The sequence below is a fragment of the Strix uralensis genome, unplaced genomic scaffold, assembly GCF_047716275.1.
Source record: "Strix uralensis isolate ZFMK-TIS-50842 unplaced genomic scaffold, bStrUra1 scaffold_325, whole genome shotgun sequence".
NCBI lineage: Eukaryota > Metazoa > Chordata > Aves > Strigiformes > Strigidae > Strix > Strix uralensis.
Window position 1 is genome coordinate 1 of NW_027436919.1, and position 12840 is coordinate 12840.

Below are 12840 nucleotides of genomic sequence, written 5' to 3' on the forward strand. Positions count from 1 at the left end.
ATGTCCCCCGTGTCCCCATGGCGGTTCCACACTGGGTCCCCATGTCCCCACATCCCCCGTGTCCCCATGTCCCCATGGCGGTTTCACGCTGGGTCCCCGTGTCCCCATGTCCCCCGTGTCCCCACATCCCATGTCCCCACGCTGGGTCCCCATGTCCCCCGTGTCCCCGTGTCCCCACACTGGGTCCCCATGTCCCCATGTCCCCCGTGTCCCCATGGCGGTTCCACACTGGGTCCCCATGTCCCCACATCCCCCGTGTCCCCATGTCCCCATGGTGGTTCCACGCTGGGTCCCCGTGTCCCCACGTCCCCCGTGTCCCCATGTCCCCATGGTGGTTCCACGCTGGGTCCCCGTGTCCCCACGTCCCCCGTGTCCCCGTGTCCCAGCACTTCGACTTCCCGCTGCCGTCGCCGCTGCGGGTCTTCGAGCTGCTGGTGACCCCGGGGGAGGAGTTCCCCAGCGTCTGCATCGGGGTGGCCCCCGGCCCCTCGCCCGCGCGCCCCGTCCTCTTCCGCACCATCAACCTCAACTCCCTCACCTCCTGGTTCACCCACGCCGGTGCCGGTGAGACCGGGGGGGGGCGGTTGGGGGGGCCTGGGGGGGTTTGGGGGGGCTGGGGGTCTTGGGGGGGGCCTGGGCCACTGGGGCTCCTCTGTTCTGGCTGGGCAGCCTGAGGGAGGTGGGGTCCCAGGAGGATTGGGGGGTCTCAGGGGGATTTGGGGGGCTCAGGGGGACCGGGGGGGGGTCCCCAGGCTCAATGTGGGGACCCCAGGGGGATTTGGGGGTCCCTGGCTCAATGGGGGGGGTCCTGGTGGATTTGGGGGTTCCTGGGGAATTGGGGGGTCCTTGTGCTCAGTTTGGGGGTCCTGGAGGATTTGGGCATCCCAGGAGGATTTGGAGGGGTCTCAGGGAGATTTGGGGGTCCTTGGGCTCAATGTGGGGTCCCAGGGGGATTGGGGGGTCTCAGGGGGATCGGGGGGGGGGTGTGTGTCCCTGGGCTCAGTGTGGGGGTCCTGGAGGATTTGGGGGGGTCTCAGGGGGATTTGGGGGTCCCTGGGATCAATGTGGGAGTCCTGGGAGAGTTGGGGGTTCATGGGGGATTTGGGGGTCCCTGTGCTCAGTCTGGGGGTCCCTGGGACGATTTTGGGGTCCCAGGGGGATTGGGGGGGGGCCCTACCCCACTGAAGGGTCCTAGCGGGGAGCTGGGGGGTCCCTGGCGAGCGCCGGGGGTCCCGTATTCCACCCAAAAGTGTCGGGGTGGCTTTGGGGGGTCCCTCACCCGGGTTGGGGGGTGCAGAGGGGGGTTGGGGTCCCCCCTCATTGCTGTGTGTCCCCCCCCACCCCGCAGAACCCTCCTGCCCTGGCCCAGTGCAGGTGACGCAGCTGGACAGCGAGACGGTGCTGGTGCTGCTGGACCGTGAGTCCGTCCGTCTGTCCGTCCGTCTGTCCGCATGCCCCCGCGTCTGTCCGTCCGTCTGTCCGTCCGTCTGTCCGCCTGCCCCCGCGTCTGTCCGTCCGTCTGTCCATCCGTCTGTCCGTCCGTCTGTCCGTCCGTCTGCCCGCCTGCCCCCGCGTCTGTCCGTCCGTCTGTCCGTCCGTCTGTCCGCCTGCCCCCATGTCTGTCCGTCCGTCCATCCACCCACCCACCCACCCGTCCATCCGTCCGTCCGTCCAGGCGATGGGACAGGGATGCCCTGACAGCGCTGAGGGACCCGGGGGGGGGGCCCAGGGGGGTTTGGGGGGGTCCCCAGAGGGGTTCTGACCCCTGTGTCCCCCCCCCCCACCCCATCCCAGGGAGCGTGAAGCTGGTGACGCTGCAGGGAGCCCCCGCCCGGGGGCTGGTGGCCCCCGACATCCCCTTCGACGTGGCCGTGGAGGCCGTGGGTGGGTGTGGGGGAGGGGGACTGGGGGGAAATGGGGGTGTTGGGGGGGAAATGAGGGTGCTGGGAGGAAAATGGGGGGGTCATGGGGTGCTGGGGGGGTCAAGGGGTAGAGGCAGGTGCTGGGAGGGAACTTGGGGGGGTCAGTGGGGTCCTGGTGGTGTGGGGGGGTGTCAGGGGGTTCTGGGGGGGAAATGGGGGTGTCAGGGGGTGCTGAGGGGGAACTGGGGGGTGATGGGGGGGTCAAGGGATACAGGAAGGTGCTGGGAGGGAACTTGGGGGGGTCAGGGGGGTGCAGGGGGGGTCCTGGCTCTGACACACACACCCCCCCCCCCCCCAGCGTTGGTCCGCGGCTGCGTCCAGGCCTTCTGGCGCCACGGGGTGCAGGTGCGGCAGGTGGGCTCCGCCCAGGTGAGCCCCCCCCGGGGCCCCCCCATAACCCCCCCAAACCCCCCATAACCCCCCCATAACCCCCCCAAAACCCCCCCATAACCCCCCCCAAACCCCCTATAAACCCCAATACCTGGGGCCCCCAAACCCTGGGGGGGGAAGAACCCCCCCCCCAAAACCCTGGCGACCCCTGATCCCATGATCCCATCCCCAGGGTGCAGGGACCCTTCCTCATCCCTGCAGACACCCCCCCCCCCCTAAAATTGGGGACCCCCCCTTCTCCCTTGGGGTCCCCCCCAGCATCACTTCCCCCCTCCCCAGCTGATCGAGGAGCTGCGGGACCAGCGCTGGACCTTCCGCCTGCTCAGCTCCCACAGGTACAAACTGGGGGGGCCCGGGGGGGGGGGCAGAGGGGCCCCCCCACCCCACTCTGACCCCCCCCAATCTTTTTGCCCCCCCCGCAGCACCCTGGTCCTGGAGACGCGCCCCACCGACGAGGCCAACGCTTACAGCAACCTCTATGTCCAGGCGTGACCCCCCCCCCCCCCCCAAAACGGGATTGGGGGGGTCCCCACAGGGCTGGGGGGGGCCCCGGGTAGGGGAAGGCCAGGCTGTGCCCCCCCCCCCCCCCCGCATCTCCCTCCTTTTGCTGACAATTGTAATTATTTGCACCCTCAAAAAAAAAACCTGAAGAGCCCCCAAAATCGTGTTTTTGGGGGGGGGGGGAGGGGTTGGGGCGGGGGGTGTCAAGAATGAGGCGGGGGGGGGCAGCGACACTCTCCAGGGTTTATTGGCAGCGGAGGGAAGCGGCTGCCCCCCCCCCAGCGGACAAGGCACTTAGAGGGGGGAGCTGTGGCGGTGCTGGGGGTGCCGGGGGGGTCCGGGGGGGTCCCGGGGGGGGGTCACCCCAACTGATCCTCGTACTGCTTGCGGAAACAGTCTCCGGCGGGGAAGAAATCCCAGCAGCGCTCCTGGTACATCTTCCAGACGTAGGATTCCTGGGGGGGGGGGGGGTGTGTGTGTGTATCAGAGGAGGGACCCCCCCCCCACGCAGAATAACCCCCCCCCCCCAGAATAAGGCGCCCCCCCCTTCCCCCAACACACCTCAGCTCCATGGGACCCCCCTCCAGCTCCTGCACAAGCCCCATCTTGGCTAGTGAGACCCCCCCCTGCGGCTGTGAGACCCCCCCCCCCCATGGCCAATGTGCCCCCCCCCGGCCCCATGGGCCCCCCCTACCTCAATGTGATCCCCTCGCCCCGGTTCCCCCCCCCCCTGCCCCCCCCCCCCATCCCTGGGGCGGGTCTCACCTGCCCCGTGTGCTCCGTCTCGTCCTTATTGATCAGATACATCAGGAAGAACCTGGGGGGGGGGCAAAAATCAGTGAGGGGGGGTGGCTGGGGACCCCTTGCGCCCCCCTGCCCCCCCCCCCCCCCCGTGCCCCCCCCCCCTAATTTCTCACATGTAATTAGCCAGGTTGTGCTCCTCCAGCGTGTGGGTCTCGAAGCCGTGGGGGGGTCGTGTCGAAATAGTCGCTCCCGATGCCGCAGATGAAACATTTTGTCTGGGGGGGGGGCGTTAAGGGGGCGGGGGGGGGTCAGGGACACCCCTATGCCCCCCCTCGCCGAATTGGGGACCCAGGGGGTGTGTGCGGGGGGGTCACTCACCTCCATGTCCTCCTTCACCTGCTCCTGCTGATCCCGCAGCTCCCCAAAAGCGTCGATGATCAGACCTGGAGGGGGGGGAACACACACACACAGACAAAACGGGGGGGGGTTATCGGGGTGAAGACCCCCCCCATATCCCCAGCCCTGGGGGGGGTCCCTACCCTGGATGATGGCCAGGAGGATGACGATGACGAAGAAGAAGAAGGTGATGTCGAAGACGACGCGGTAGAGCTCGTAGTCGTCCCCCGCCGGGTCCTCGATCTCATCCCCGATGCCCCCCCCGGCCCGAACCCCCACGTACATGTGGAACAGGTAGCACTGGGGGGGGGGGCACGGCAGGGTCAGGGACCCCCCCCTAGAACCTCCAGCTGCCCCCCAAGGACACCATCACCCCCGCCAGGGAGACCCAAAACTCTTCCAGGGACCCCCAGGACCACCCCAGAACCCCCCTGGACACCCCCTGACCTCCCCCCGGACCCTCTGGATGCCCCCAGAGACCCCCCCGGATGCCCCCTGACCCCCCCAGGACCCCCTGGATGCCCCCAGAGACCCCCTAGATGACCCCTGACCCCCCCCCAAGGACCCCCTGGATGCCCCCAGGGACCCCCTGGACACCCCCTGATGCCTCAGGGACCCCCGAGACCCCTCAAGGGCCTCCTCGGACTGTCCCAGGAACCCCTTGGATGTCCCTGGGACCATTCTGGACCTCCCAGCTCCCCTCAAGGACCCCTCAGGACCCCCCAGGGACCTCCAGAACCCCCAGAGTCCCACTGGACTCCCCAGAGACCCCTCAGGGCCATGCCAGGGACCCCCCAGATGTCCCAGGACCCCCCAGAGACCCTATAGAAGCCCCCAGGACCCCCTGAACCATCCCAGGGACCCCTTAGATGCTCCCAGGGCCTCCCAGGGCTCCTGTAGAAGCCCCCAGGACCCCCCAGGGACCCCACAGATGCCTCAGGACCCCCCAAGAACCCTACAGAAGCCCCCAGAACCCCCCCCCCCGGGACCTCAGTGGTGCCCCAGGACCCCCCTAGAACCACCCTAGGGACCCCATAGATGTCCCGGGACCCCCCAGGGACCCTGCAGAAGCCCCCAGGACCATTCCAGGGACTCCATAGATGTGCCCAGAACCATCCCAGGGCCCCCCCAAGTCCCCTACGTGCCCCCCTCTTGCCCCCCACCCCCCCCAACCGACCGTCATCATGTCGTCGCACTTCATGTCGGGCTCATCCTCATCCTCGCTCTTGTTGTAGAACTTGCGGAAGAAGTTGAAGGCCACCACGGTGTAGAGGTACACGACCACGGCCAGCAGCCCCACCGTCATCGCCAGCTGGGGAGGGGGGACAGGGACAGCGTCAGGGGGGTGTCCCCCATCACCCCAGACCCCCACCCACCCCCCCACACCTGTTTGCCGTTGTGGGTGACAGAGGAGAGGATGGTGCGTAGGGTCTTCACCCCCATGGCGATGTCCAGGAGGTGGGAGGCGAAGAAGAAGTTGTTGTAGTGGCCCAGGAGGGACATGGCCATGTACCAGGTGAGGTAGAGGAAGGACTGGAGCAGGGGGACACACATGGAGGGGGGGGTGTCACCCCACAGCCTGGCACTCCCGTCACTGGGGGTCCCACACCCCCATCACCTCGGGTTCTGGAGGCCCCTGGGGGAGTCCTGAGGGGTCTTTGGGGGGAACTGGGGGGGCCAGGATGGTCCCAGGGACATCCAAAGGGTCCCTGGGATAGTTCTAGGTGGTCCCTTGGGGGGGTCTCAGGGGTCCCTGGGGGGGTCAGGGGATGTCCAGGGAGTTTCTGGGGCCATCCAGGGGGTCCTTGGGGGGTCAGTGAGTGTCTGGGGAGGATATGGGGTGGTCCTGGGGGTCTCTGGGGACCCCATCCCCTGGGGACACCCACCCGGTCCCCATCCCCCTGACACCTCCATCCCCTTGGGGACCCCCCCCATCCCTCTGAGACTCCCCCATCCCCTTGGGACCCCCCCCATTGCCCTGAGACCCCCCCCCCCCATCCCCTTGGGACCCCCCCCATCCCCTTGGGACCCCCTCCATCCCCCTGAGACTCCCACCCTATCCCCTTGGGACCCTCCCATCCCTCTGGGACACCCCCCCCCCCCCCCCCCGAGCCCCCCCACTCACGTTGTCGGTGAAGATGACCCCGAACTTCCAGATCTGGTACCTGATGTCGATGGATGTGATCCTGGGGGGGGGTATGTGTGTGAGGAGATGAAGGGGACCCCCAGAATGAGTCCGAGCCTCCCCCGGATGGGTCAGAGCCCCCCCCCACACCCACCAGGTGAGGAGGGAGCTGTCGGGGGGGGGCTTCCTCTCCCCCTGCGCCCCCGATTTCCAGGCTGGCCAGCTCCATCCCCAGCAGCTCCGCGATGCGCTCGCGCCCGTAAATGTCCCCGTATTTCTCCAGCACCTGGGGGGGGGGGACACGATTGGGCAGGGGGGGTGTCACACGGCCAGGGGGGACACACAGGGTCAGAGTGTGGCCCCCTCCTGTGTCCCCCCGGCCCTCCCTTGGGCTGTGGGACCCCCCCCTCACCTTCCTCTTGACGAACTTGTCCCAGTAGTTGCTGGGGAAGGACCTGAGGAGATTGGGGGGGGGGCGGCGGTCAGGGAGGGGGGTGTCAGGGAGGGGGGTGTCAGGGAGGGGGGTGTCAGGGAGGGGGGGCCCTTGTGTGTGTGTGTGTGTGTGTGTCCCAGCAGCCACATCTGGCCCCCCAGGGGCCCCCAGCTGGTCCCACCACTCCCCCAGGACCCCCCTACTGGGTGGGCCCAGCGCCACTGCTCACTCATGGCCCCCCAGGACCCCTCTGTACTGGGGGCTGAGGTCTCCCTGCCCCCCACACCCCCGGACCCCCCAGGACACCCCCAAACCCCTCAGGAGCCCCCCGGACACCCAGACCTCCCCAGGACCCCCCCTGAACCCCCCCAGAGCCCCCAGAGCTCCCCAGGACCCCCTGTGCTGGGTCTTGAGCACCAGGAGAGCTCCCTGGTCCCCCATAACCCCCCCAGACACACCCAGGACCCCCCCTGAACCCCCCCGAACCCTCCCAGGACCCCCCGAACCCCCCCCCAGGACCCTCACAGACCCCCCTGAACCCCCCCAGACCCCCTCAGACCCCTCCAGAACCTCCCCGGGACTCCTTGTCTGGGTGTTGAGCACCAGGAAGACCCCCCTGGTCCCCCAGACCCGCCCTGAACCCTCTCAGGACCTCCCTGGACCCCCCCAGGACCCCCCAGGACCCCCCTGCCCCCCCCCATACTGGGCGTTGAGCACCAGGCGGTCCCACTGGCCCTTGACGTCGTCGTCGGGCGGCTGCTCGGTGATGTAGAGCCCCGAGAATTCCAGGCGTCGGGCGACCTCCTTCTCCCGCTTGAAGATCACCAGCGGGATCTGGGGGGGACACGGGGGGGGCACGGGGACAGGGGGTCAGGGTCAGGGGGGACATGGGGATGAGGGGGACATGAGGACAGGGTCAGGAAGGGACACGGACATGGGGTCGGGGGGGACATGTGGACAGGGGGGACACAGGGACATGGGGGACACAGGGACATGGGGTCGGGGGGGACATGGGGACAGGGGGGACACAGGGACAGGGGTCAGGGGGGACACAGGGACACGGGGGACACAGGGACATGGGGTCGGGGGGGACATGGGGACAGGGGGGACACAGGGACACGGGGGGACACAGGGACAGGGGTCAGGGGGGACACAGGGACACGGGGGACACAGGGACATGGGGTCAGGGGGGACATGGGGACAGGGGGGACACAGGGACATGGGGGACACAGGGACATGGGGTCGGGGGGGACATGGGGACAGGGGGGACACAGGGACAGGGGTCAGGGGGGACACAGGGACACGGGGGACACAGGGACATGGGGTCAGGGGGGACATGGGGACACGGTCAGGGGGGACATTGGGTCAATGGGGACAGAGTCAGGGGGTACACAGGGACATGGGGTTGGGGGGGGACACAGGGACAAGGGGAACACAGGGACATGGGGTTGGGGGGACATGGGGACAGGGGGGACACAGGGACACGGGGACAGGGTTGGGGGACACGGGGTCAGTGGGGACAGGGGGTCAGGGGGGACACAGAGTCAGGGTGGGAGGGGACATGGGGACAGGGTTGGGGGGACACAGGGACACAGGGTCAGTGGGGACAGGGGGTCAGGGGGGACATGGGGACGGGGTCAGGGGGGACAGGGGGACATGGGGTCAGGGTTAGGGGGGACACAGGGTCCCCACTGACCCCACGGGGTCACAGGGGACATGGGGTCAGTAGGGACATGGGGACAGCGGGGGGGGGACACAGGGGGGTCACGGGGTCATGGGGGACACAGCCCAGGCCACGGGGGCTCCACCGGCCCCTGGGAGGGGCCAGCAGGACCTGGGGGCGTGGCCAGGCACTAGAGGGCGTGGCTAAGAGGTGGGGGCGTGGCCAGAGCCAGATGCTGGCGCCTGGTGGGAGCCCGGAGGGGCCCAGGGGTGGGCGTGGCCAAGTGGGGCATGGCCATGGGCGTATGGGCGTGGTCAGGACCATGTGGGCGTGGCCAGGGGCAGGCTGGCACCGCAGCTACGGATGCCAAAGCAGGGGCATGTGGGCGTGGCCATGGCGTGTGGGCGTGTCCAGGGGCATGTGGGCGTGTCCAGGGGCACCTTGAGGCAGTTGTAGCCGATGATGCAGAGGAAGGCGACGAGCGTGTGGGCCAGGGCCAGGCCCTGCAGCGCCGGCTGCATGTAGCCCGTGCTCTCCTCCAGGAAGTAGTAGACGACGCTCTCCTCGCCGCCCCCCCCCTCCTCGCCCCCCCCGGCCTCCTCGGCTACCGCCGCCGCCAGCCCCGAGCCCTCCGGCTCCTCTTCCTCCGCGCCCGGAGGGTGCTCCGACACCTGGAGGGGGGGGGCTCTGCTCAGCACCAGGAAGGGGGGGGACAACTCGCCCACCCCACCCTACGGACCCAACCCCAGGGGTGCCCCCACCCTGTTCCACACCCCCTCCCCCCCAACAAGGACCCGGGGAGGCCACGCCCCGTCCCACACCCCCAGTGGGGTCTGGGGTGCCCCTGCGCTACCCCATAACCCTCCCCCATGGGCACTCGGGGTCTGGGGGGGTTCTGGGGGGACCAGGGAGCTCTGGTCCCCCCAGAACCCCCCCAGACCCCCCCACAGGACCTCCTAGACCTCTCCAGGACCACCTCCAGACCCCCCAGGACCACCTACAACCCCCCCCAGAACCCCCCAAGACCCCCTCAACCTCCCAGACCTCCCCAGGACCCCCCCTGAATCCCTCAGGACCCCCTATAACCCCCCCAACCCCCCAAGACCACCCAGGACACCCCAGACCTCCCCAGGACCCCCCCCCGGAACCCCTACACCCCTCAAGATCCCCCATAACCCTCCCAGAACTCTTCCAGACCACACCAGGACCCCTCAGACCCCCCCAGGACCTCCCAGACCCCTCCCAGGACCCCCCCCCCGGATTCCCCCAGGACCCCCCCCAAACCCTGCAATAAGGACTGAGGAGTCTGGGGTGCCCCCACCCCAAGGGCCCAGGGTGCCCACACCCCCAGGGGGGTCTGGGGTGCCCCTCCTCCATCCCATAACCCCCCTCCAAGGGGTCTGAGGGGTTTGCGCTGCCCCCACCCCACTTCGTACCCCCCCCCCAGGGACCCAGACCTTGTAGAAGAGGAGGATGAAGTTGATGGCGAAGGCGAGGAAGAGCGCCAGGAACCGAAGGTTGTAGAAGTTCCTGGACAGGTAGTTCTGCGCCGGGGGGGGGACACACACGCTCAGGGCTGGGGGGGGGCAACCCAGCCCCAGGACCACCCCCCCGGGGGGCACCCCCAGGGTCCATCCCCATTGATTGGGGTCCCATTGCCCCCCACCCCAGGCTGCCGCCCCCCCCCAGCGATGGGGGTCCCGGTGTTCAGGTAATGGGGGTCCCGCCCCTCCCCGGCCCCCCCCCGGCCCCCCCCCGTACCAGGAATTTGACCCTCTGGACCTCCAGCTCAGCCCAGAACTCGAAGGCCCCCTCGGCCGGCGGCTCCTTGCGCACCCGGGGGACCGATTTCCTCCTCTTCTCGGGGGCCCCGGGCTCGGGCCCCACCTCCGCCCCCTCCTTCTCCCCGTTCTCCGTGCTGGGGCGAGGGGGATGCCTGGGTGGGGGCCCCCAGCGGGACCCTCCGCCCTTCCCACAGCCCCCCAGCGAGGCCACGCACCCCCCAACGGGGCCACGCACCCACCCCACAGCCCCAGTGGGGCCACCCAACCCCCCAGTGGGGCCACGCACCCACCCCACAGCACCAGTGGGGCCACCCAACCCCCCAGTGGGGCCACACACCCACCCCACAGCTCCAGTGGGGCCACCCAACACCCAACGAGGCCACGGACCCACCCCATAGCTCCAATGGGGCCATACACCCCCCTAATGGGGCCACGCAGCCACCCCACAATCCCAATGGGGCCCGGCACCCCCCCAAAGGGGCCATGCACCCCACGGTGGGGCCCCGGCCCCCCACTCACTCGGCTTTCTCCGCCTCCCCTGCCGGCTCCTCTTCCTTCTGCGGCTCCTCCTCCACCACCTCCTCCCCATCCTCCTGTGGTGGGAGCCAGGATCAGGCCCGACGGTGGGGGGGCACGGACTGGCCCCCCCAAAGCCCCGCTCGGGCTGCCCATGCCCATGGGGAGCAGGAACCAGGGGGTGGGGGATCCCCACTCTGCTCCCCACTGCTGGGAGGGAGCCATAGGGCGCCCCCCCCAGTGTCCTGCCTCCCCCCCAGGGACCCCCCTCAGTGTCCTGCTCCCCCATCGGGGACCCCTGGGGCCCTCCCCCACCATAGGGACCCCCAACACCCTGCCCCCCCCTAGGGACCCCGACATCCCCTCCCCATAGCACCCCCACCCCTCCCGAGCCCCCATCAGCCACTTACCCCAATCTTCCTCCGGAGGATGGGGGTGCCCTCGGGGGTGGGGGGCTCAGCGCCAGGGGGCTCCCCGATGTCCCCCAGCCCCCCAGGGGCGTCGGGGGCCGCCAGCCGATAGTGCCCGGGCTCCTTGCGCACCCCAAAAGCCACCACCGGTGCCGCCGCTGCTGCCTCTTCCTCCTCCTCCTCCTCCTCCTCGGGGGGCTGCGGCAGGTGGGGGGCGGGCGGGGGGACGGGGTCTTGGGGACCACCTTCTTCTCCCCCTGCGACCCCCCCGGCCTCACTGCCCCCCACGGCATCCTGAGTGGGGTCGGGCATGCTGGCCAGCAGCTCGGCCAGGGCCAGCCGCTGCGCCCCCTCCACCAGCCCCCCTCCGAAAAGGGAGGTCCAGGCCAGGCGCCCCACGGCCCCCAGCACCCCCCAACCCCCGAGCAGCCCCCCCAGCATCGCCCGGCCGGCGGCCGCCCCCACTGCCCACGCCAGCTCCCGCCCGGGCCGGCGCTTCAACCGCCTCAACCGCCGCCGCCAAGTTTGGGGGGACCCCAACAAACGTCGCAACCCCCCGGCCCCCGCCAGCAGCTCCCCGAAAGCCGAGGTGGGTTCGGCAGGGGGCGGCGGGCCGGCGGAGTCGGGGGCTTCCTCCTCTTCCTCCTGCTCTTCATCCTCGCCTCCTTCCCGCGCGGGTTCCTCCTCGGAGAGGCGAGAGGCGATCTGCATCTCGAAGATGGTGTCCTCGCAGAAGCTGACGAAAAGCTCCATCTTCTCGGCCTCGCCCCCCTCGTTGACGACGTCGAAGATGAACTGACGTTTGGATTCCTTCACCTGGGGCATCTCCCACTGCGCCTTGTTGGCGGCGCTGATCTCGAAGTAGAGGCGTTCGATCCGCCGAGCCGCTCCCATGATCTCGATCCGGCCCAAAAAAGGACGGAAATACTCCAAGATGCTGGCCGCTTGCTCCAGGAAAGTCCGCAGACGTTGGTCGTGGGGAACGTGCTCCGAGAGGTTGGTGAGGAGCACGGCCACGTTGAAACCGATGTCGCGAGCCGGTTCCTGGAAGCGGCCGGCGAAGGCCTCCACGTCGATCATCTCGTTCTCGTCCGCCTCGGAGCAGGAGAGGAGGAACTGGATCTCGGCGGGTTCGTATTGCTTCTGGCTGTCCATCGCCTTCTGGAAATCCTTCTTGGAGATGAGCCCTCGCGGGTCCGAGACGTAGTCGCGGAAGGCGTCCGAGGCCACGATGTCCCGCAGCTTCAGGAACATGTCGAAGAACTTGAGGATCATGGTGACGTTGCTGGAGGACTCCACCAGCATGTCCACCATCTGCCGGGCGATGGTCCCGTTCACCACGTTGCCTGGGGAGCAGGGGGGAGGGGTGTCCCGTCAGGTCTTGGGGTGCTGCGGGGACAGCCCCGGTGCCTGGGGACACCCCAGAGAGTATGGGGACAGCTCTGGTGACCAGGGGACGCCCCAGGTGGCCAAGGACACCTCAAGTGGCACGGGCCACCATGGATAGTGGGGAGCACCCTAGAGAGTGAGGGGACACCTTAGTTGGCCAAGGGACACCCTGGATGGTGAGGAGCACCCTAGAGAGTGAAGGGACACCCTGAGGGAGAGGGGACACCTCAGGTGTCAAGGGCCACCATGGATGGTGGGGAGCACCCTAGAGAGTGAAGGGACACCTTAGTTGGCCAAAGGACACCCTGGATGGTGAGGAGCACCCTAGAGAGTGAAGGGACACCTTAGTTGGCCAAGGGACACCCTGGATGGTGAGGAGCACCCTAGAGAGTGAGGGGACACCCTGAGGGAGAGGGGACACCTCAGGTGTCAAGGGCCACCATGGATGGTGGGGAGCACCCTAGAGAGTGAAGGGACACCTTAGTTGGCCAAAGGACACCATGGATGGTGGGGAGCACCCTAGAGAGTGAAGGGACACCTTAGTTGGCCAAAGGACACCATGGATGG

At 68.9% G+C, this 12840-nt stretch overlaps 2 protein-coding genes across 2 annotated transcripts in view; one reads left to right on the forward strand and one right to left on the reverse strand.

The window, feature by feature from the left end:
* Nucleotides 1–386: 386 nt before the first annotated feature.
* Nucleotides 387–2961, forward strand: LOC141938817 (mitogen-activated protein kinase kinase kinase kinase 1-like; the record flags this gene model as incomplete). Its single annotated transcript, XM_074857827.1, is given in 6 exon segments — nt 387–564; nt 1349–1417; nt 1795–1884; nt 2221–2291; nt 2592–2647; nt 2735–2961. Coding segments are annotated over 6 exon segments (534 nt in total), but the record flags the coding sequence as incomplete, so codon positions are not given.
* Nucleotides 2962–3042: 81 nt separating this feature from the next.
* The window catches only part of LOC141938815 (ryanodine receptor 1-like), a gene marked incomplete at its 5' end in the record, with an annotated part of 78872 nt that continues 69074 nt past the window's right edge, over nt 3043–12840 (reverse strand). Inside the window, 18 exon segments of the mRNA XM_074857826.1 lie at nt 3043–3268; nt 3579–3630; nt 3731–3783; nt 3785–3832; nt 3936–4000; nt 4097–4253; nt 5131–5265; nt 5340–5486; nt 6079–6139; nt 6233–6270; nt 6272–6364; nt 6491–6533; nt 7215–7345; nt 8615–8845; nt 9632–9718; nt 9936–10092; nt 10478–10551; nt 10885–12230. Coding sequence (XP_074713927.1) covers nt 3173–3268; nt 3579–3630; nt 3731–3783; nt 3785–3832; nt 3936–4000; nt 4097–4253; nt 5131–5265; nt 5340–5486; nt 6079–6139; nt 6233–6270; nt 6272–6364; nt 6491–6533; nt 7215–7345; nt 8615–8845; nt 9632–9718; nt 9936–10092; nt 10478–10551; nt 10885–12230 — 3014 coding nt within the window.